The 24970-nt window shown below is 39.4% G+C and overlaps 1 protein-coding gene across 2 annotated transcripts in view; it reads left to right on the top strand.

Moving 5' to 3' along the window:
* The window catches only part of CHD6 (chromodomain helicase DNA binding protein 6), a 211496-nt gene that overhangs the window by 119780 nt on the left and 66746 nt on the right, over nucleotides 1-24970 (top strand). Inside the window, exons 11-17 of one of the 2 annotated variants that reach the window (XM_023227895.2) lie at nucleotides 1332-1453; nucleotides 3102-3345; nucleotides 4513-4689; nucleotides 5303-5446; nucleotides 8482-8737; nucleotides 9565-9775; nucleotides 19544-19739. In XM_023227895.2, the coding sequence (XP_023083663.2) occupies nucleotides 1332-1453; nucleotides 3102-3345; nucleotides 4513-4689; nucleotides 5303-5446; nucleotides 8482-8737; nucleotides 9565-9775; nucleotides 19544-19739 (1350 nt within the window). Of the gene's footprint in view, nucleotides 1-1331; nucleotides 1454-2063; nucleotides 2123-3101; nucleotides 3346-4512; nucleotides 4690-5302; nucleotides 5447-8481; nucleotides 8738-9564; nucleotides 9776-19543; nucleotides 19740-24970 lie in introns of those variants that run through there. The other variant, XM_023227896.2, reaches the window with a different exon arrangement.

Genomic DNA, 24970 nt, shown 5'->3' with positions numbered 1-24970 from the left:
TCGCTCACCTGGAATATTTTAAGCGGAAGAACTGTCCTTTATCTGCAGATCCCTGTAACGCCCACAGAGAGAACATAGGTTTTTGATAAACATTATTGAATCTATTTGTTTTTCTGATTCTGGATTATTGCCACTCAACTGCCAAGATCTCCCAGGGCACCTGAGAAGTATATAAATTATCCACCAATTGAAAGGAGGGAGAGTTGGGATCAGAGCTTTTATTTATTTTTTTATTTTGAGATGGAGTCTTGGTCTGTTGCTGGGGTGCAGTGGCACAATCTTAGCTCACTGCAACCTCCGTCTCCCGGGTTCAAGCAATTCTCTTGCCTTGGCCTCCTGAGTGGCTAGGAATACAAGCACTTGCCACCACACCTGGCTAATTTTTGTGTGTTTTTAGCACAGAGAGTGTTTCACCATATTAGGCTTGTCTTGAACTCCTGGCTTCAGGTGATCCACCTGTCTCGGCCTCCCAAATTGCTGAGATTATAGGCATGAGCCACCGCACCCGGGCCAGAGCTTTTATTAAGGTGTAACTAACTTGAAAAGAGAATCAGTTGTTAAAGAATATGGCTATAGGCTGGAATGATAGTTTCTGTTTAAAAAAGAAAAATTACCATTTTTATATGAAAAACTCTTATCTAGTTCCGTATTAATATTATTTGTTGCTTTTACATCACTGGAAGGTTGATACTCAGAACATTAAACTTAGGTCCCTATAGGAGTCCATTCAAGAGCAGTGTTTCGTTTTTGTTTTTTTTAGCATATGAAAGGTAGATAGAGGTGTCTTGAGATGCAGAACTGTGTAGAAACTTACATAGTTCATAGTGTTTTGATTACATGGTTGATTATTTTTCTTTCAACCCTCTCCCGTATATACGGTTTTCTGCTTTTAATTCACCTTGTCAGTCATCTGTTAAGCATTTGCTATAGGTTGATTCTTGTGTGAGATATGGTAAGAAACAAGGTACAGGCCCTGCCCTCAGGAGCTCACAGTCTAATGGAAGAAGCATGTGTGTACATGGATAAATAAATACAGCACCAGGCTAATTGTGGTATGTGGCGTAATGCAGTGACGGACCAGATAGAGGGCAGGGAGAGTTTCATTCTGAAGCTAATTGTAAGTTATTATCTAGAAGCAATCAGGATTCCTACCCATTCTCTCAGCCTGACTCCTACTTAGTTCCCCCAACCTATACATTACTCAGAAGGTAATAACTATAGTTTGAAACCAGCCTTGGGACAATGAGATTTACCACTGTCTTCATTCGTATCCATGTTATGCTCCTAAAACATCGTTCTCTATCTATTATGCTGTTTGCTTTCCTCCCTAGGAGCGGCCTGCTTCAGACTCCTGGCAGAAACTCGAGAAGTCTCGCGAGTATAAGAACAGTAACCAGCTCCGGGAATACCAGCTGGAGGGGATGAACTGGCTTCTTTTTAACTGGTATAACAGGTAAGGAACCAAAACCAGCCCAGTTGTTTGTACCCAGAGGTATATTATTGCCTTAGCCTGGAAAACCTAGAGTCGCAGTTGCAGACTGGTGAGAGGGAGCAGCATGGCCATCAATTTAGGGTGGTAATCTTTGCACATTAATCATCCAAGACTAATTTTATTTTTGTCACTTGTTTCTCCAACCAATAGGAATGACATCATTGACTTTGTGCCCCTTTTTTTGGCCAACCACACCAAAAGGTTGGGCTCAATCTAGATGAAACAAAATCCAGAAGATCCTTTAAAGCTGTTTTCTATTTCTAAATCCTTAACCAAAAAAAAAATATATATATATATATGTGTGTGTGTGTGTGTGTGTGTGTGTGTGTGTGGGAATATACAACTATACAAAAACTTTTAAATATTTTAAAACTTCTTGATTCTTTATGATAACACTTAAGAGTCAAAAAGTTTTTTAAAAATTGAAAGTTCATACAGTAAAAAAGTTACAGTAAGCTAGGGTTAATTTATTGAAGAAAAAATATTTTTAAATAAATTGAGTGTAGCTTTAGTGTACAGTATTTATAATGTCTACAGTGGTGTGCAGTAATGTCCTCGGCCTTCACATCACCCACCACTCACTCACTGATTCACCCAGAGCAACTTCCAGTCCTGTAAGCTCCATTCATGGTAAGTGCTGTATATAGGTATACCTTTTTTGTTTTTGTTTTTCAATGTTTATCTTTAGTTCTAGGGTACATGTGCTGGATAGGCAGGTTTGTTACATAGGTAAATGTGTGCCATGGTGGTTTGCTACAGCTATCAACCTATCACCTAGGTATACCATTTTATTTTTTTATTTTTATTTTTGTTGAAACAGAGCCTCGCTCTGTCACCCAGACTGGAGTGCAATGGTGTGATCTCAGCTCACTGCAGCCTCTGCCTCCTGGGTTCAAACAATTCTTCTGCCTCTGCCTCCCTAGTAGCTGGGATTACAGGCACCTGCCACCTCGCCCTGCTAGTTTTTGTATTTTTAATAGAGATGGGGTTCACTGTGTTGGCCAGGCTGGTCTCGAACTTCTGACCTCAGGTGATCTGCCTGCCTTGGCCTCCCAAAATGTTGGGATTACAGGTGTGAGCCACGGCGCCTGGCCAGGTATACCATTTTTAATCTATATTTTGCTCTATTTTTACTTTGTCTTTTCTGTGTTTAGACATGTTTAGATACACAAATACTATTGTGTTACGATTGCCTGTAGTATTCACTGCAGTGACATGCTATATAGGCTTATAGCCTAGAAGCCGTAGGCTATATACCACATAGCCTAGGTGTGTAGTAGGCTATACCATCTAGGTTTAGTAGGTACACTCTCTGATGTTCCCACAATGACACAGTCACCCAATGATGCATTTCTCAGAATGTGACCCCGTCCTTAAGTGACACATGACTGTATTTTCTCCCAAATTAGCGCAGTTCTGTTTTGGAAGTAGGCAAGGTATGAATAATAATAATAACTTACCTCAGTTTAATATGTAAAATGTTGATAAAGTCTTCAATGATAATCTTATAGGTAAATGTCTGTTTGTGAAGCATCTTTTCAAGTTATAACCAGCCTCTATAAGTTTCCTATATTGATAATGAATTACCTGTATTTCTCGCTCTCTGCAGAAAAAACTGTATTTTGGCTGATGAGATGGGCCTAGGGAAAACCATCCAGTCCATCACATTCCTTTCAGAAATATTTCTACGAGGAATCCACGGCCCTTTTCTCATTATTGCCCCTCTCTCCACCATCACTAACTGGGAGCGGGAGTTCCGGACATGGACAGAGATGAATGCCATTGTGTACCACGGCAGCCAGATCAGCAGGCAGATGATCCAGCAATATGAAATGGTGTACAGAGACGCCCAGGTGAGCCTCACGTGAATCAGAGACCCAGGGACTGCCTAAGCTCGGAACCACCTATCTGTCACTTAACTTCAGAAGTTCCAGTGCCCTGCATCTTGTGTTAATGTGGAGTGACTTTGTAATATGTTTGTCAAAGCTGACTCCTGCCCTCCCTGGTAGTTCATTTTAATTTATGATACAACACAGGATTGTAGGGCATGCTGTCTCAACTCTGAGATATACCTTTTTTAGGACACTGAAAATTTGACTTACCTGTTGGTTTATGAAGTTACTTTTATATGCAAAAGATTTTATCTGAATTGTTATGTGTTCAATGAAGAAAGTGAGCAAAAGAATTACTCTACAGAGAATGGATTCCCAGCCAGAGAGTTTGGAGAGGAGGTTAACAGATTTGACAGAGAAGGATAAAGAGAAAACAGGTTTCAAATAATTAAATACACAACAGCAACATTTTCTCTTTTTTTAAGTTTTTAAGTGCTATCATTTAGCTGAATATAGTTGTGTGTTTGTCCTGCACACTGGTTTTTATAATTAAGGTAAAAATTAAACGATTTCAATCAGAGCCAGTGGTCTCCCCAGAGGTTTCAGAGACAGCAGAGACACTTGGAAGAAATTTAAGAATTGCTCTGACATGATGCGGCTCTGCTCTTGAAATGTGATGGCAACACCAAGACAGGCTAAACAACAAAGCTGTGTCCTGCCTAGTAGCACTTGTCTTAGGTGAATCAGGATCATTACCTTAAATCTGTGCTAGAACTCAAATTATAAGGTGAAATTAAGTCTGAAAAATAGCAGAGAGTTTCCTTTGGGCATTCAAACTATGGTTTAGACTGACTCCTGTCTAGGAACTTGTGAACCAACACCCATCTGATTTCCTTATCGTAGCAGCTAATATGTAAAAATGCTCCCTTGCTGTGCCTTCCATATTGCCCATCCTTCTCACCTTCGTGAGGGCAGATGTTTCGCTTCTGTTTCATTGATGGTGTGTGAGGCCTTTTGGCTAACTAGCTCGTTCATTCTTATATTCTCTTTTCTCACATGAGGAAAAGCAGTGCTTGTCTTCTCACCTAGGCCCCAGAATTTGTAGTGCTGCCTCCTCTCATCCAGCAGGTATTAGCAGAATTCTGTAGCCGTGGTGTAAAGCTTTGCCTTTGGTTGTGTCATCCTCAGGGAAACCCCCTTTCAGGCGTCTTCAAGTTCCACGTCGTCATTACAACGTTTGAGATGATCCTGGCAGACTGCCCAGAGTTGAAGAAGATTCACTGGAGCTGTGTGATAATTGATGAAGCCCACAGATTAAAGAACAGGAACTGCAAACTTCTGGAGGGTCTAAAGCTTATGGCCCTGGTGAGAGTTAGCAGCTCTTTACATAAACACAGGTTCATTCTGTTCAGTTTGGAGGAAACACTCCTTAGCCATTCTGCATGTAGCTTATTTCTGCCTGGTCTTTTTACATTAGATTTTCTTTTTTGGTCTCTATAACTGCAAGAGTATAGGAATCAGATTTTTTTTGTTACAAACTGGGTCAACAATGGCCTTTGCCACAGATTGATTTCCATAGACTTAGGAAGACTCTTAAATACCATGAAATATGTGACTTGGAAATGTAAGGTGTTTTGGCTTGTTTCCAAGCCCCTAAATGAACTGCTACCAAAGATGATGCCCTTTTAACATCACTGCCTTGGCATGGTGCCCAGTATCTGGTGGGGAGGCCCTCAATAATATTTAGTGAATGAGTGAATAGTTGCTTTAATTAACATGAAATTGCTGCTGGAATCAATGATGTGAAAGGAAGGTTGATTCGTTTATTGACTGTACCCCTATGAGGGGTATCTTTTCATTAAAACAGATCAGAATTGCCCCGAATTGAGCACTCAATGCCCTGGCTTAATTTTCCCCACAAAAATGCACTATTTTGATGGCTCAAGCACTATTCATCATGTGTGTTTAATTTGTGCAGGAACATAAAGTGCTTCTCACTGGAACACCCTTGCAGAACTCCGTGGAGGAGCTCTTCAGTTTGCTAAATTTTTTGGAGCCATCACAGTTTCCTTCAGAGACCGCTTTCTTGGAGGAATTTGGAGATTTGAAAACAGAGGAACAGGTAATTAGGAACCCAAAGAATTGGGGAGACGATGTGATCATTATCTTCATCAAGAAAAGAACAGGATGCTATGGGGCCAGGATTTAGCAAGTTGTCACATTCCTGGCAAAATGAGCATTACCTCCTTTATTTTATGTGTTTGTTTATGTTGGGGAAGGTAAGCTGATTATTAGCGGTTCTTACTGCCCCAAAGGATAGATGGTGTATCTTATGTTGATGTATCGGGCCTCCTTGTTTCACTAATTTCACATATTGTGTGTTCACTGATTTTGCTTATAGCTCTGGCCTTAGGAGTATGATGCTTTCTTCTGCTTCCCTTATCCTTCATCCTTTCCCCTTCAAAATCTGCAACTCGTTCCCAGGCCCATCTTCTTGAGTACAACGCAATACACAGGTAGTGAGGAAAAGAAGGCAGTCACATACCTGGAGTAGTTGATAAGTCCACTTTTGTCCAGATCAGCTGGCTTTCTGCAGTTTTCAAGGTCCAGTTCCAAGTCACCTTGTTGGACTCAAAGCTAATAAAAAACAGCGGATAGTAATAAATACTTATTTCATATGAGTAGAAATCTCTACTAGGGATTATAGAAATAACCCAGACAAATTTACGTGCCATAAGAGGAACAAATAATAGAGTTGGTCCTTCAGAGGAGAGACAGGTCACATCTATTTGAGAATTAGAAAAGACTCCAGGGAGAGAGTACGATTTGAAAATGCATCTTGAGGGATGGGCAGGTTTTCACAGGTATAGAGAGAAGAGGTGGTAACCACTTTGCATAGAAAAAAAAAACCAGCAAAATCAGAGTCATAGTAGTTATTCACTAGTGGGGAAACATCTGATTCAGCTGAAAACAGTGAGTGAATTGGAAATATAAGGCCAGAAGGCTTGAGGGTTATATTGTGGGAAGATCTTGAAAGATAGTTTGAAGAATTTAGTAGGTAACGGAGAAGCCATACAAGGCCTTATTACAGGAATGACATAATTAGCTCTGCCAAATTAATCCAGCAATGGTGTGTAAGTGGGTTGGGGCAAAGAATGAGGGGAATGAAAACATTTGGGAATTTTGCCCACATGTCAAGTGTACACTCTGGGGTTCCAGTCTCTTCCTACTTCTGATGCAAGTCAGGCTTGCATCAGAGCAGTGAATAATCAAACTTAATTCCTACATTTGCAGTATCTATTGACTTTCAAAAGCCAGCTCCAATCTTCTCTCCTTTTTTGGACCATTAGAAATGCATCCTCTTCTCCCATTGCACTTAATTTGTGGTATGCATTTTTTCTTCTTCCTAGACAAAGATCTCCTTGAGGACAAGGCCCACATCTTCTCCCAAGTTGTGTTTGTTGTATTGACCAGCACAATGTCTGGCATATAGTAAACTCTAAATGATTCAAGGTATGAACCAAGTGAAGGGCAAAAGCTGAACCCAGCATGTGGCAGATTGACATTGTCCCTATCTTTAACAGTCAGCTAGCTGAGTCTTTTCCCTTTAGGTTCATATATAGTAATTCCTTACCCAGGTGGGGGATTAGATTTCTAAGTACCCTTCGTTGGTAAAATGAAGGTCTCATAAAAAGATTAAGTTTAAGATTGGAGTTAGGTAGGAGAAAACCATACAAATTACATCAAATATTTTATTTGATATTTTATCTTTAATATTTATTTTTATATAATTTTTAAATTTTTGGCTTTCTTTATTTTTTAATTGACAAAAATATGTATTGATCATGTACAATATGTTTTGAAATATGTATACATGGTGGAATGGCTAAACAGAGCTAATTAGCACATGCTTTTTGTGAGAACATTCCAAATCCACTCTCAGCAATCTTCAAAAATACTGTACGTTGTTATCAACTGTAGTCACCATGTTGTTCAGTAGATCTCTTGAACTTTCTCCACCTATCTAAAATTTTCTATCTTTTGAACAACACCTCCCTACCCCGCCCCACCCCCCATTCCCTGGTAACCACCACTCTAATCTCTGCTTCTATGAGATTTCTGTATTTTAAAACACAGTAAATAAAAGTTCTGGAAAGCATCTGTTTCCAAAATAAAGCATGTTCATCATTGTCTGAAATCTGCTTTTGTAAGTAACTCTTCTGAATCACTCTCTGTAAATCACTTTGTATTTCTTCAGGAAGCAATCCTGCAGCACACAACTTGTTTATGCAGAGTCTACCCCTTTTAAAATTTTTGAACAGCCGTTTCTGACTTGAAACTTGATTTCTTTTGCACTTTCATCTTCCCTTATTTTGTTTTTCCGCCAGAGTTAATCTTACCGGTTATCATGTTTTAGCTCCAGGTTACCTCAGGTTCTTGGACTTTGAATCCCTTAGTCTGTCATTGTCTCACTGGGAGGGGGAACAAGTCACCTTGCTGGTGCAGTCAGTTGCATAAAGATCTGCTGTCCAGGCCTGTGCTTTTAGGGGAAGAACAGACAAGTTGTAGCAAAGAACACCATCAGACTTAAAGTGCCCCTGATGTGACAGATTCCATGATAGAACAGATGTCACCTATAACATTAATTCTTTACATACTGCTACACCCAAACATATATGCTGCTTTTGTTACTTAAAAGGTAATAGAAGGAATTCTTTTCCAGATCATCTCTACTTACTCCGTTCTCTCAGCGTCTTAAGTTTCTTTTGTAATATATCACTCATACCGTCTAACATAATTTAAAATATTCTTCAGGTAATTACTGTGCATGTGGTGTGTGTATTAGAGAAAGAATGACAGAGAGACGTGTTTTCTCCATCCTAGAGAATAGGTACTCTTTTATACCTTTCTCCCTTTTTATCTTCTGAGATTGCCACTAGATTCTCAGTAATTGCTTGTGAATTAAAATCATATCCCTAATTCCCTTTCAGTACTATTATAAGCCCCATTTTCAGGGGGTCAATCATGATCTTTCTATTAGTCTGCTACCACAGTACTATGCATAAATGTTCAAGAAATAAGAGTGAAAGTTGGAATACCCCAGTAACCGTTAAATCAGGATTGAGGCAGGTAAATAGGTCTCATTTCCCTGGACAGGTAAAGAAACTGCAGTCTATCCTAAAACCAATGATGCTTCGACGGCTGAAAGATGATGTGGAAAAGAACCTTGCTCCCAAACAAGAGACGATCATTGAGGTGGAACTAACCAATATCCAGAAAAAGTACTACCGTGCCATCCTGGAGAAGAACTTTTCCTTCCTGACCAAGGGGGCAAATCAGCACAACATGCCCAATCTCATCAATACCATGATGGAGCTGAGGAAGTGCTGTAACCATCCCTACCTGATCAATGGTGAGTCAGAGGCACTATGAAGTCACTCAGGACTGCCATGGCCTCTGCCAGAAGCTAATGATAATCAAATAACTCATGTATTGAATTTTCATTATATGCTAGCATGTATGCATTCTCACCTTTTCACAGAGTATAAAACAAATTCAGAGAGCTTGATGGATTTGCCTAAGCAGTATAGCTACTAAGGACCAAGAGCCAAGGTTTGAACTTAACTTCTGCCAACACGCTGCCCCACAGCATGTACTCTGCTGGGCAGGAAAGAGATACCACTCACCAGTTTGCTGCCCTTTATTTGTTCAAAGTCTGGCACACACTTTCTACTTGGGGACAGGGAAATGTGTTACTTAGCTGAATCAGTGAAAATGCTGCAATGTCATTAAAACTCTCTGCAGACAAATTAACAGTTAACCAAACTAGTTAGAGAAAATGTTGGGAGGATTTTTTTTTTTTTACAATGAAACTTTTTGAGAAATTTTAAAATCACAATGTGGCTTGGATTATCTTATAGTCTTTGTGATGTCAAGAGGTGTGGAAGTCCTTCTTGTCTGGGAAGGTTTCTTGGGTGAGTCAGCTTAGGACTTGGTATCTCAGATCCTCACTCTACTTGGTGAGACTTCCCAGGAAAGTGGAGCACCCGCGTTCTCTCCTGCTGCCACTGCAGAGCCCTCTGCTGAAGGGACAGACCAGCATGCACCCAGCATCTCCTCACTGGACTGCTGGTCTAGGACCTAAGAATTCACTTCATTTTTCCCAGGATCTGTAAAGCAGAGTACAACCTTTATCCTTATATTCTGTCCAGGGAATAGTTTTGTTCCATTCCTTTTCAGGAGCAGAGGAGAAAATTCTAGAAGATTTCCGAAAAACCCACAGCCCTGATGCCCCTGACTTTCAGCTGCAGGCCATGATTCAGGCAGCAGGGAAGCTTGTGCTGATTGATAAACTACTCCCTAAGCTGATTGCAGGTGGCCACAAGGTACTCATCTTCTCCCAGATGGTGCGTTGCCTCGACATCCTGGAAGATTACCTCATCCAGAGAAGGTGAGACTTGTGTCAAAGCCGTGCATTCAACACTGGGACAGTTCCTTTTCTTTGATATTTTTTTTTTTGATCCATTCAAAAATTTTGTTTAAACACAAGAAGACATTCAAAAATGGAGAAAAGGAATCTCCTTTTAAAGACTGACTGAAATTCAGAGTTAAATTTTATGACCAAATGGACCCAAGTTTAACTGTCAAGAGTAAATTTCATGACCTATGATGTAGAGTCCTTGCTTTGCTTAAAAAAAAATTCCACATATTTATTTATATTCACTTTAGTTGGAGGAAACAATTCAAATAGCATTAGAAAGGTCTAGGAAAATCATGTATTTACATTTTTGTTGCTTAATAATGGTGAAAGAAATATATCCTGGAAATCATCACTATATCAAATTTCTAAAAGAGCATAAACTGGCAACTCACAGAGAAGGAATTTGGGGATATTTTATGTCCTTTCTCAGCAAACCCTCTAAGGTTTTATGATGCACTGGCTATGGCATCCCAATTTATTTTCTTGTTCATACTCTTATAATTCCTTGAATCTAAGTTCCATTCCTCATGCAAATAAAAAGTCTGTGGTGCTGTGTGGGTTATTTGGATTCTGTATGGGAACTACATTTGTTACCTCACATGTATTACCTTAGATTTTCAGTCATTGTGACACATCAGTGATCTGAAGATGATGTATGAGTTTTTAAAAATTCATTCTTAATGATAAAAGACTTTCAAGGTTATAGAAACTGGTAGCCTAGGCATTGCTAAGTCTAAAGAAAATCTTGTTTTCATAGCAAATCTCGGGTATCTTAACAGATGTTCTTATTCTTTAACATTCTGTTTGCCCTTGTACATATACTTTATAGCAAGAGGATTAAAAGAAATGACAAATTAAACTATGGCTATACTGACATTTAATATAACATAAATAATTCTTCAAAGTCTGATTAGACAATAAAATAATTCATCAGAGCTCTATAGGAGAGATTTCTATGTAAAGGATTCTTGAAACTTGTATTACATGAATAAATCAAAACTTGTAAAGCAGTTTTGTAGCTTTGAATTCACTGTAGATTAGGAGCCCATTGCCAGAGCACTTGCTTCTTATATTATCTTACTCTTTAAAATATGTACAACTATTAGTTTGCAGATTTTTTAAAAAGAACCCCCCAAAATGAGTAATGGTGTATATAACAGACTTGGTAAGTACAGAAGTCTTTAGCTCTCTTTTATGCTATTTTCTCTTTATTATTTATTGCTCATTTTGTGTTCAAATTACTTAAGATTATAGCTTCTCTTGAAAATGCGGAAATATGTAACACTACCACCTACACAATTCCCCATTCATCTTGGGGGTTATCTTTTCAGTCTGTTCTTTCTGCATAAATATGTTTAGCTTTATTGTTTGAATTGCAGTGCTGTTCTACATTGTACTTTGTAAGTCATTTTTTATTTAATATATTATGAAATTTTTTTCTTTATTTTTCTACAACAAAATTTTAATGATCTACGTGATATTCTATTTTAAACATTTCCAATTTTTCAGCATTTTAAGGGACTCTGTAAATGAATATCCCTTTTAAGTAGTTATGAATGTTTCCAGTTATTTCTTTAGGATAAATGTCAGTGCACATTTTTTAAAACATTTGATACACTCAGTATTTACAAAATGCCTTCTAGTTAAGAGTGTTTTATTTATATTCATTTCTGAAATATCGTGTGAGAATGCTTTTTTTTCATATTCTGAACAATATTGTTTTTACTTCCTAATCTTTGCTAATTCAGTAATTCAAAATTATGATCTCTTTAATTGGTAATTGTGATTACTAATGAGAATGAGTATTTTTTCATATTTATTAGTTATTCATATTTCATTTTTGTGGATTGATGTTTTTCCTGCATTTTTCTCTTGGTCTTTGACTTTTTGTTTATTAATTTATAAGAGTTATTTGTTTACTTGAGAACATGTTGCAAAAACTTTCCCCAGTGTTGTTTTTGTTCTTTAATTTTATTTATGAGTATGGGTTTTCATTTATTTTATTTTTTGATGTCCTAAATTTTATAGTAGTCAAATCTTTGTCTTAAAACAACTTTAAATCCTTTTTTAGGCCTAAACTTAAGCTTAAATTAATGTGCTTTAAAAGACTTCTCTCTCATCTTAATCGTGAGACCCATATAAATATTCTGAAGTATGTATATATATATATTATTTTTTCTTTTTCTGAGACAATGTCTCGCTCTGTCACCTAAGATGATGAAGTACAGTGGGTCAGTCACTGCAGCCTCATACTCCTGGGCTCAAGTGGTCCTCCCATCTCAGCCTGCTGAGTAGCTGAATTATAGGCATACACCACCATACCCAGCCCTTCTTTTCATGTTTATGGCTTCTTCACCCAAGTTGCATTCAACAGGGTTCTTCTGGCCTTAATATTATCATTGTCTTTCTCTTTTTAGTGTAGTTTTTATTTTCATTAAGGTTGTACATGCACATGATTTAAAAAGCCATGTCATTCTATTACACTTACGAAAAATTATGTGCTGATTCACCCTCTACCTTCCCCCAGTTTCTCATATCCCAGAAGCATTTACTTTCAACTCTTTATGCTATTTCTTTTGGTATTTATAGCTGTATGTAAATAATGCTATAAGTTGTAATGTCTTGGTTTTTTCAGTTGTAGGTGTTATCTGTTCTCATTGTGGAAGATGAATGTTTAGCCTTCTTTCATTGCTCCTCATACCATCATGTATACAACTCCCTGTCCTCTCATCTTCCCAGTATGCCACATAATACTTGGAGTTAGGTTAATATTTGTTGTTTATTATGACTTATGAAAGTGTGAAATTACAGCTGAGCTATGTCATGTGCTGTTTAATTTTCATTCTTGTACAGTTTTTATTTTCTTCGAAACTAAAAATTATCTTTTTGATTGCTTATTTTTCTATACACCTATTATAATTCAGCAGCAAACTTTACCCTGATTGTCTAAATCCCCTCTGGTTATGTTCCAACACATCAGTTTCTTCTTCTCTAAGCCATACCTTCTGGGGCCTCCTGACCTGCTCCTGCCTGGCCTGTTGCTGTTCCCCACAGAGTACACAGTTGTCAGCTGTGATCTGCCTTCTTTCTCATGCTGACAGCTTTCTTTATTTTCCTCTTAAATCAGATCTTCTTATTGGTGGATTCCATGTTGGAGCACCTCTTCCAGGAGCTCCTGAGAAAGGGTGAATGATAAGTAAATTTTGAGACATTGTGTGAAACTGTTTTACTCTGCTCTCATTCTTAAGGAATCTTTTCGCAGGATTTGAGATTCTAGGTTGTAAATCATTTCCCTGCAGAATTTTGAAGGTGTTAATCCACTGTCTTCTAGCCTCCAGGGTTACCATTGAGAAATTCAAAGCCCTTAGGATTCTTAGTCTGTCTATGTGTTATGTTTGTTCTTTTTAGAAGTTTTTATGTATTCTCTTTGTCCCCAGCCCTGTGAAATTTTATAATGAACTGCTTCATTGGTGCTGGATACTAAAAAGATCTTTCCCATCTGAAATCTAAGTTCACATGCTGGGGAATTTTCTTGACTTTATCTTTCACTATAATTATATTTTTTAATTTCACAGAACATTTTTTGTAATTTTTCCATTTTTAATAGCACCATTATTTCACAAGTACAGTGTCTTCTCCTGTCGTTCTAAGGCTTATCATGATGGAATTTTTTTATCTTCATCTGTTTTCTCCAAGTCATATTTTTTCCCATTTGTTTATATCTGTCTTTCATAGTAGAATTTTAGGTTCACTTTTTTTTCCTTTTCTTCCCCCTCCAGCTCTTTACAGTGTTAGTCCACTGTGCCCTGGCCCCTGTGATTTCTTATGAGAAGTTCTGCAGTCATTCACATTGCTGCTCCCTGTGTGCAATACATTGATTTATTCTGGCTACTTCTAAGATTTTCTTTTAATTTTTGGTTTTCAGCAGTTTAACTGTGATCATTGGGATTCATCCTGCTTACTGAGCTTCTTGAATTTGTAAATGTATGTCTTTCATCAAATTTGAGAAGCTTTTGATCATTATTTCTTCAATTTCTTTTTTGTTTTTGCCCCATTCTCTTTGTCATTTGTGAGACTAATTACCTGTTTATTTGACCTTGATATTCCCCACAAGTCCATGGGCTCTGTTTTTTTAAAAATCCTTTTTCTCTCTCTTTTATCTGTCTTCAAGTTCACTGACTCTTTTCTTTATCATCTCCATCATGCTTATTAAGCACACTCCATGCTTTATTTATTTATTAGTTCTAAAATTTCCATTTAGTTCTATGTTTATTAACGCTTTGTTTCTCTGCTGTTTTCTTATCTTTTTATTCATTACTTAACATTCCTTGACTTCATTAAGCGTAAGCATAATAGCAGCTTTAAAGTTCTTGTCTCAATTATGACATTGTAGGTTTGACGTTGACATGTGTTGTCTGTTCCCTTGAGAATGAGAATAACTGAGTTTTTCCCTAGACCTAGTGAATACTATGTTCTAGAGATTGAGGATTCTGTTACAGTGCTCTGAAGATGTTGATGGGTTTTATTTGGAAGCAGCTAACTAGGTTATCCTCAAAGTGCAAACTCTGCCAATGTCTCCGCTAGACAGTAGTTCCCATTTCAGACTACCACAGTCAGCCCCGAGCAAGTGTGAGTCAGAAGTCAGCCAGAAACTTGGGCAGAGTTTATACCCAGAGTTTGGAGTTCCCATCTCTATTTCTCTGCTTTCTGGGGATCCCCTTTCACTCTCTGGCAGTCTTAGTTGCCCTAGGCATCTTCCCCTCATGTGTGTCAGAAAGACAACAACTTTTATCAGTTATAGCTGATCAACATCTTGCCACCATAATTGTGGCCTCTCCTCTGGCTGAAACCACAAATTTCTATTATTCTCCAAGATCTGTCTGTTTTTGTTAACTCGCCCGTGCCCTCAGGTAGGTTTTTCTGTTCATTCATTTTGGTTTTTATAGTTTGTCCAGAATTTGTCATTTGCTAGAGGGTTGATGTGTTAGGACATTGCCCCTCTTTACCAGAAGCAGAGGCTGTGTGTTTCATATCAGCCTCACGTCTGATATCTTAGGCCACCAGATTGGGAGGCACTGTGGAGCCAACCAGAAGCTCTGAGTATGTGAGCAAGGATTGTTGACTGTGCACTTCACTTTCCATATGTGAGCACTGTGCATCTGGCTGGACCATTTTCATTGGGGACCCTCCTGTATCAGCATTTTGAGGTCTTGTGCCTCTTACTCTCCCCTGCCTATAGGTGGAAACTTGACTGTATTTAGAGCTAATTGTGGGGGAGAGGTGAGAAACAGTAAGGGCTCCCACTATTTCTGTCTCTCTTCCCCTTTTCAGCGTGGCACATTCACTTTTAACTGTGGTTAGTATCTTCTAGAGTAGAGAGGATCAAGGTCTTTTATTTTACCCTCTTCAAGGCTGGAGTAGGTAGGTGATCTAGAGGCTAAGTAAATACTTCAGCAAATATTCCACCAGTTTCCCTGTTTTTAGACTCTTTGTGTTGCTGCTTTCAGGGGAACCTAGTGCCACCAATGTTTGATCCCGTCAGATGTTCTGCACTATTAAATTAGGTTGTGTCTTGCCTGGGATTCTGCCTTCTTCAAATCAAATACGACTTTCCAGATTCCAGAATTTTATCACTTCTGTTCTTTTGGTGTATTTATTTGGGGAAGGGATTATGCCTTTTTAAAAAATCCTTTACTGTCATTTTACTAGAGGTTTGGAGAGATCAAAGAATTAAATGTGTATGTTAATTCATAATCCTTAACTGGATTATTTGATTTTCTTTTTTCATTTAAGTCTTTAGCCCTTCTGTAATTTTGGTAAATGGCATATACTCGAAGTCTGATTTTCATTTATTTCCAAATATATTGAATTTTCTAATTTTCTCTTTATTAAAATAGTGTATTTCCCTCACTCATAAAATTCTGTGAAATATAGGGAGATATTATATATACTGGATATATGTCTAGCCTTTCTATTCTTTTGATCAGTAGTTTTATTCCTTTGCACATTTAGTATTCCAGATGAACTTCAGAATTATTTATTTATTTATTTATATTTAGAGATAGGGTCTTGCTGTGTCTCCCAAGCTGGAGTGCAGTGGCATGATCATAGCTCACTGCAGCCTTGAACTCATGGGTTCAAGTAATCCTCCGACCTGCTCCTCCTGAGTAGCTAGGACGATAGACACATTGGCCAACATGCCTGTCTAATTTTTCTTTCTTTTTTGTAGAGGCGAGGTCCCACTATGTTGGCCAGGCTGCTCTTGAACTCCGGGCCTCAAGTGATCCTCCTGTCTTGGCCTCCCAAACTGCTGGGATTACGAGTGAGCCACCATACCTGGCTTATTTATCTGTCTCTGTCTGCTCCAGCCCCTAACTCCAGAAAAATGTGTATGTATAGATGTATGTATACATACATACACATTTACATGTTTATATATACATATATTCGTGTGTTGGGATTTTTTTAGCTTTTTTTTTTTTAATAGACATCTTTGCAAAATCAAAGAACATGCTTTTCACTACACTTAACTTGGGTCCTTCATATACACTGTTGTCTCAGTAAATATTTATAAAGTGTCTGCATTGTGCTAGAACTTGCAGTCATAATGGTGAACAAAGCATAGCCCCTTAGTGTTATGTTACCAATCCTTCATATTTCTTACTGAATTAAATCCTAAGTATTTTATATGCTTGTAACTGTTGTGAGTGGTTTTTTGTGCTGGGTTTTTTTTTTTTTTTTTCCTTTTTTTAAATTAATTCTTCATGTTTTCCAGTTGATTATTGCTGGGAGACCAGAAAGTTGTTCATTTCCCTTCAGGCCTTTCTAAAGTCAACATTTTTTGTGCCAAAAACATGTCACTCCACTCCCTACCAGTCTGCTCCCGGCCAGTCACATAGAGGTTTTTTCCAGAGTGCCACCTGCTGCTTGTTGATATTTGATAGTATTTGATAGTGACTCAGAATTACAGTTTGAACCATATCAGCTCCTAGGGATCTTGTTAAAAATACAGTTGTCACAGAGACTTAATTGCTGTGCTGAAGTTCAGTGTGGAAAATTTTATGATGTCTGATTTCTTCATTCAGACTTATTTGCCCTCAAGGTTTTCTTTGTTCTTGAGCCTCTTTGCCTCTCCAGCTGTCAGTTTGGTTTTGTTCCCGTATAATTTCATGCCAGACTCTGTTACAGGAATGAGGGCATGGCCAGCGGATCTGGCTCAGAAGTGAGGGAGGAGCTCAAGTAATTCAATTTTTTTTTTAAGTTTTGCGTTCTTTGAGAGCACTCCCTCAAAACTAAACAAGTGATAGAGAATTATTCCGTTCATCTTGTTCTAAACGTTCTGAAAGTGTTGTTACATTATAATACAGAAAAACACTTATCTAATTTCATGGGAACGTTTTCCCTAGGTAATGGCTGAGCTGTGTCATCACTGTTTATTGATTTCCCCTCCCCCTTAAGGCTGTGCTAATTCCCAGCCTCACTCTGATCCATGTGGTATCTAACTCTTATCTGATGACTAAGGGTGTCTTTTCAAAGAGCATGGAGTCTGTTCCTGCAGCATTAATCATTCATATGTGTGATGATGGTGGAGGGTGGAGGAGGGTAAATGGCTGTTCTTTAATTGAATCTCAGCCTGGTTTTTGACTCCAAGTATTGTGCTTCCTCTGTTGCATCACATACATGGCTAAACTTCTGTAACTGTTACAGATCCTCTGAGCATTGATTTATCAAAAACGTTTTGATACCTAGTTATAGTTTGTGTTTCCACCTCCTGTTAGAGTTACAAGCTTCCAAAGTTTACTAGTATCCCTTATGTATTCTCCATTTCTCCTCTTTATTGTTTAGGAAAACCTTTCTGTCCTAATGCATTGAAATGTAAGGTACAGTGTGAAAGCTATAAGTCATATGGATGTGGGTTTAGCTCAACCAGCTGGATGACTGAGCAAGATATTTTACTTGTATAAATTTTTGTTTTGTTCTGTTTTTAGGTTTTGTCAGTGTAAAATGAGGATGATAATAGAAACTACCTCATAGGATTATTGTGAGAATTAAATGTAATGATGTATACCAAGCATGTACCACAGGGTTTGGCATAGAACTGACACTTAAGAACTTGCTGCTAATATTATTATTGTGGTTGTTATGAATAATGGTGATAATTTAATCTATAGAATTCAGACATCTAATCCTTAGCCTTTGTCTATGACACAAAATCTTTTTAGTCTGCCTTCATGACAGTCCTATCACCACCACCCATTTCATTTCCTGCTGAAGTTCTCATTTATTATTCTTGAGTGTATTATAATTTTAAATAAAGAGGAAACAAAAATTGTACCCTTAATTTTAGGTATGGTTGTATTGTGGCTTTGTAAAAGGGAGACAGCATTTTCAGACTTGTTTCTTTACTTTATACATGTCCCTTATAAGTCTGAGTTGGTCAGGTTTCTTCATGTGCATTTCCTTGGGTGGTTTCTTTACATGGTTTTTTCTTTTCTTCGAGGAAGTCAAGATCATATTGCCAGATTTAGTTTTCCAAAGCCATCCTCACACAGAATTATCTACCCCTAGGGTATCTATCCTTATTTTCTTACTGCTTATTTATGTAAGTTTTAGAGATCTGATTTCCCAAATTCTCGTCTGCTGATAGGATTTTGCCAGGATTCATGATCTTGGCTGTTGTCAGTTTGGGATGATTTGGTTCTTTTCTCACAAGTTTCCTATTACTTCTTCTTCACTAACCAGTTCATGTTTATAGGTCAAAATTGGGCCCAAAGTAACATCCCCCTTGTTAATTCATATGTTGTCAGGGGTAAATAAGAAAAGAATAAGACACCCAGCAGCTGTCCAGATCTTCTGTGTTAATCCCATGATCTCCAACATAAAGGTCCCTTCTGTTTTCCCTCTAGATGGACATGAGTAATATGTTCCCTTAACAGTTTCATTTCTTATTCTCTTTCCTTTTACCCTTACCTCTACCATACACTCCACCCGTTTCTTGATTTTCCACACAAGTGTATATCTTCTCAGTGATATTCAGCTTTACTTTCTTACTTTATTTTCCTCTTACTATTCATCAGTTCCTTCACCCCCACCCCACACACAACACCTCAAAAACCTTTCCTTTCCTGTGATTTATACTTGGCAATATATTGCCCAGAAGACCTTGGTTTCACCTATAAACTTGGAGGTTTTGCTATGTACCTCCAAAGCTTTGAGGAGCTTGGTAGGCTAGAAATGGCATAAAAGGACTGCCTCACAGTGTAATCTTACCATTTCTGGTTTACCCTAAAGTAGCTGGAAACTGATGAGAACTCAGTCCTTTTTATGAGCACTACTCAAAGTAGATGGGAAAGGCTTTTTTGTTTGTTTTTCCTGGTCTTATGATTAGATTTAGTACAAGTATAAACTGGGAAATACTTGAGAGAGTAAGTTGCTTGGGCTATGGGGATCAGTATTTTATGATTTAATTCTTCTAGTCCTTAGTTTACAGCTGGGTTTTTTTTTTGCTTTGTTTGGTTTTTTGTTTTGTTTTGAGAGGGGGACATTTTGCAATACAGTTTTAAGTGTCTGCCCTGCTGCATATGTAGGGGGCGGGATTCCTTCTAGACTGCTGTCATTTAGTCCAAATTTAGAAGTGAGGAATTTAAGGCCACCAGTCAACAGCTTCCTGCATTTTGTGCTGTTCTCCATTGAAGTCATGATTAACGCCTGGGCTTTCGTTCATTTGGGTCCCCTCAGATACACCTATGAGCGAATTGATGGGCGAGTACGGGGAAACCTGCGCCAGGCAGCCATCGACCGGTTCTGTAAGCCAGATTCAGACCGCTTTGTCTTTCTTCTGTGCACCAGAGCGGGAGGCCTGGGGATCAATCTCACAGCTGCTGATACCTGCATCATATTTGATTCTGACTGGAACCCACAAAATGACTTGCAGGTAACCACTAGGATGATTGCTCTTTACCTTAGCTGCCCTGGATCCCAGAACATCATGATAGGGCCTGGCTTGGCTACAGAGCATCCATGATGCTCAATGCTGTGGTGTCAGCTGGATGACAGGCTTAGGGCCTTGGTCAGGGGGTGAAACTGAATGAAAAGTAAATGTCGACCCTTCCGACTAATTAGAGAGTGTGGTTCTTTCCATTAAATCAAATGATGTTTGACAGTGGTAGCCTCCAGATACAGACTAGAACTACTAATTATTATTATTATCAGAAATAAAGATACTAAGCCTGACTAATTCTCTAATGCTTGATATGTAGATGATTCGGCCATTTTCACTCAGTTTGTTGGTGAAGACGGTCGTGTTTCATGTACAGTGAACGAGTTAACCCAGAGGGTTGGGGAAGTTCCATGGCGCGGCAGGGGCAGCAGGGACGGCCTCACTAGTTCCTTTGCTCTCCACACAGTGCAGCACGTTAGAGTGTATGTGTGTCCAGTTAAGTGGCTTTATGGATTCTATTTTGTGGTTTTAGCCAAACTAAATAAGCTGTGGCTTTAAAAGATTACTACAAAGATTGGAGTTGATACGTTTTTTGAAAGCTAACATAAACAAGCAAGAAAATGGCAGGGTCCTGTTTGGAGTTCTTCATCAATCCTGTATCAAAGTAAAAACAATGGCATTCTGACTATATGGGATGTGAAGTCAGCCAAAAAGGATTCTAACTTGTCAGTAAGACTATTTGGAATATAGATTTACAGCCAATATCATTGATGATGAACTTCGTCTTAAGTGTATATTTTATATATCTTGAGATATTTACTAATACGAGGATGATTGTGGGTATGTGGTGAAGATGGTGGGTGGGTGGCTCAAAACCTTTTTCATAATACAGGTGATTGATCAAAAGAAGTTTGGAGGCTGCTGTTTGACAGGATTCAAGAGGTACTCTAGGGGATACTGCAAGAGAAGAGATGCAGGGAAGAGGGCACTAAGCTGATGGGTATCTGGACTTCTTCTCTACCCACCCACTCCTACAGAGTTCCTACTTTGTCTTTTTCTTTCTCTCTCTCTTTTTTTTTTTTTTGAGACAGTCTCGCTCTATTCCCCCAGAGTGGAATGCAGTGCCACGATCTCAGCTCACTGCAGCCTCTGCCTCCCAGGTTCAAGCGATTCTCTTGCCTCAGCCTCCTGAGTAGCTGGGATTACAAGAGCCTGCTACCACGCCTGGCTAATTTTTGTATTTTTAGTAGAGATGGGGTTTTGCCATCTTGGGCATGTCGGTCTTGAACTCCTGACCTCAGGTGATCCACCCGCCTTGGCCTCCCTAAGCAGTGGGATTAGAGGTGTCAGCCACTGTGCCCGGCCCTTTGTCTTTTTCATTTAATGAGTTTCCACATAAACTTGTGTTTGAAAAAAGCAGGCTATTAGTTGAAAACTAGTGCTTTAAATTACTAAGTTAGTGATGGTTAAAACTCTGAAAATAACAGTCAGGCATGTAATCCTGTATGCCTGTAATCCATGCATGCCTGTAATCCCACCACTTTGGGAGGCCGCGGCAGGCGGATCACAAAGCCAGGAGATTGAGACCATCCTGACTAACATGGTGAAACCCCATCTCTACTAAAAATACAAAAAAAAATTAGCCGGGCGTGGTGGTGGACACCTGTAATCCCAGCTATTCGGGAGGCTGAGGCAGGAGAATGGCGTGAACCTAGGATGCGGAGCGTGCAGTGAGCTGAGATTGTGCCACTGCACTCCAGCCTGGCCAACAGAGAAAGACTCTGTCTCAAAAAAAAAAAAAAAAAAAAAAAAAACTCTGAAAATATTTCATGTTATACATTATAAAGTAAACTGTGTTCAACATGCAACCTCAAAGAAAACCAGTGATTATAACTAGCTTACCGTCTTTCTACTGGTGAAAAGGTGGCTGAAAATGAGTTGCTAAATAAAATGAATAACCCATTTTTAAAGGAGTAACACACTGAACACTAAAATAATAATAAGCAAAAACTAATACTTGATCAGCTCATTATCAAGAACTTACTTACAACAGTGATACAGATTAAGGGGTGGAAAATGATTGCCTTTTGGCCTGCTACCTGTTTTTAAAAATCCTTTTAATGGAATATAATCTAACCCATTTGTAAGTATATAATCTATGGCTGCTTTCATGTTACGGTGGCAGAGTTGAGTAGTTGCAACAGAGACCTCATAGCCAACAAAACCTAAAATACTTACTTTCAGGCCCTTTTCAGATTTTTGCCAACCCCAAAACATGATTTCTTAAGTCCTTGACAGTTATAAAGTTCTCGGCTTCTTTGTGATGCTCACCTGACTGTGAGGCATGGCAGCTGGGAGAATAATGGCACAGGAAACCAAAGTTGAATGGCCAGTTTGAGGACACCCGGCTGGACATTCCTAAAGGGATATCCAGGAGGATCAGTGGAAGCATGGGGCTGGCAACAGCTCATGGCCGGAGGCAAAGATTTTGGAATGACCATGCTTCACCGAGGTGAAGTCTAAATATTACCAGTTGAATAGGTGCAGTGCCAATGGGAAAAGCAAGAACGTGAATGTTCAAACCTAGTGGAGAAGGCAAAGTCATCTGAGGTGACTGATTTATATGTGTAGCAACCAGAGAGGTTGGGTGGGACTGTCCAGAATAAGGGTCTTGGATGAAGGGAGAAGCTTTGGAGTAGCTATTCTCAATGTCCACTGCTGGGGAGCTGGCAAGAGATGAATTAAGGAATAGCAGTGAAGTCCAAACTGAAATTGGATAGTGTGAACTTTATTAGCGTGTTGAGTCAGTTGCTGAACTTCCTCTAATGCCCAGCCTGAATGAAGAAATGAAGAAGACCAGCACTGCGGAAGATCCAAGGTGGAAGATACAGGGTGGGAATTCGTATGGAGAATGCAGCAAAAGGTTACCACGTGAGAGAGAACATCTGTACAACTCAGAAGGAATCATCCTTTTTTTTTTTTTAAATGTCTAGCCAGTCTAGGTAGAGATGAAAGAAGTGAGAAATGTAGAGCAGTTTTAGGACAGGGGACTAGAAGAATGGCTGTTAGTGAGTGGGACTGGTGGGCTATAAAAAAGAGGTGATAGAGGAAGTTCCAAATTCTGTGTCTCCCACAGAGATGGAGCAAGGTTCTTGCTTGCTTGGTGTGATGAGGAAGAGAGCAAAAGGGTTTTTCCAAAAGCAAGAGGGCTGGAGACTGTCCACGGAGCGATGCACACTACCCACACAAACACACACATTCCCATGCCCCTTGGCATTTGCCCTTGCACCCACGTGCTATAAATATAGAGTATTTAATCCAGAGAGAGTATGGAGACTGGGACGCTGAGATCATCGTGTTCCTCTTCCCAAATTCTCCTCTCCTCCTCTTGCTTTCCAGAAAATGAAGGCACAGGTTCATTAGGATCCGGATAGAAACTGCGTACTACTTAGGAATAACAAAAGAGATTAAAGTTAGCACTGAGAGATCTTAACAATATTATTGTTTTATCTGGACTATTAAAGGAAAACCAATTTTTACATCCCCTTAATGGGGAGATCTTATCTAGAGTCAGGTAAGTGCCACACCCTCTCTCAAACCTTGAATATGTCTGTATTAGCATCAATGTGTGTGCTAAATTGAAGGGTATCAGTTCGCCTTTTCTCACCATCATTTAGAAGACATAGGCTCTAATTTAGTCCCGGCACAGCAGCTGCAGCAGCAGGTGTTGTCTAGGTTTCTGATAACACCTAAGGTTAAGAAGTGATACAGGTCGATAACAGTAGCCTGAGAAGGAAAGACAAATGAAAAACTGGGTTTTTATCTTCTCTCTTCTTAGAAGTAGGCCACTGTTGCTGCTACCCCTGAGGGCAAAGGCAGACCTCTTGGGAATAACATGGTATCATGCCCCCCTCAGAGACAATAAGCACCTTCCCCTTCCATTGTTCCATGATACTTCTGCTTCTTATTCTCTGGGGGAGCTTTTGCACCTGGAGGCAAGAGTTCCTTAGGGTTGAAGAGGGTTCAAGATAACAGTGGTGGGCTACACAGTTCTGTGTCCTTCCTGCTGCTAAGGTCCCTGAATGCGGAATTCAGAAAGTGTGGGAGCATATGTCCTGGCCAACAGCACAGCCACAGGATAATGCAGCTGCTGCATGTCTGCAGGATTTTGAAAGTGAGTTGGGAGTCCAGAATGAGCCAGGCCCTTTCCACAATCGCCAGAAGGAGTTCTCAGGAAACTCCCACACTGCTCCGAGGGAGAGAGGTCACTGGACCCCTGTGCCTCTTACTCTGCTGCCACCATGTTGCTCGCACCCCCTATTTCTTGTCTTTTTAATTTAATTTTATTTTTTCAGAAGACAAGATCTCACTATGATGTCCAGGCTAGACTGCAGTGGCTCGATGTCAGTTCACTGCAACCTACACCTACCTCAGCCTCCCGAGCAGCTGGGGTTACAGGTACAATCCCCATGCCTGGCTAATTTTTGTAATTTTTGAGGAGAAGAGGTTTCGCATGTACCTAGGCTGGTCTTGAACTCCTGAGCTCAAGTGATCCACCCACCTCAGCCTCCCGAAGTGCTGAGATTACAGGCCTGAGCCACTACACCCCGCCTACATCCCCTATTTCTTGACAGTGTGTGTGTCTGGAGTTCGGAGGATTGCACTTGTTGAGTTTTCTTTGCTATGAGAAAGTAATGATTTGTAAATGTATACACAAATACTATACTATGTAGTCATTCATTCAGTGACTATCTCTTGATCACTGGGACATGCCAGGTGTTACTTAAAGTATTGGAGAGACACTGGTGAGCCAGACTGACACTTTTATTTCAGTAGGATAGGCAGACAATAAATGAGGAAAAATAAGATAATTACAGATAAGCAATGTTTACTGCAAAGAAAATAAAATAAGGGGATAAGAATGATGGGAGTTGAGGCTGGGCGCAGTGGCTTACGCCTGTAATCCCAGCTCTTTGGGAGGCCGAGGTGGACGGATCACCTGAGGTCAGGAGTTGAAGACCAGCCTGGCCAATATGATGAAACCCCGTCTCTACTAAAAATATAAAAATTAGCCAGGCATGGGAGTGGGCACCTGTAATCCCAGCTACTCGGGAGGCTGAGGCAGGAGAATTGCCTGAACCTGGGAGGTGGAGGTTGCAGTGAACCAAGATCATGCCATTGCACTCCAGCCTGGGCAACAAGAGCAAAACTCCATCTCAAAAAAA

The sequence above is a fragment of the Piliocolobus tephrosceles genome, chromosome 20 (assembly GCF_002776525.5).
Source record: "Piliocolobus tephrosceles isolate RC106 chromosome 20, ASM277652v3, whole genome shotgun sequence".
Lineage (NCBI taxonomy): Eukaryota > Metazoa > Chordata > Mammalia > Primates > Cercopithecidae > Piliocolobus > Piliocolobus tephrosceles.
The sequence above is the reverse complement of the archived record's forward strand: the minus strand, read 5'-3'. Positions and strand labels throughout refer to the sequence as shown.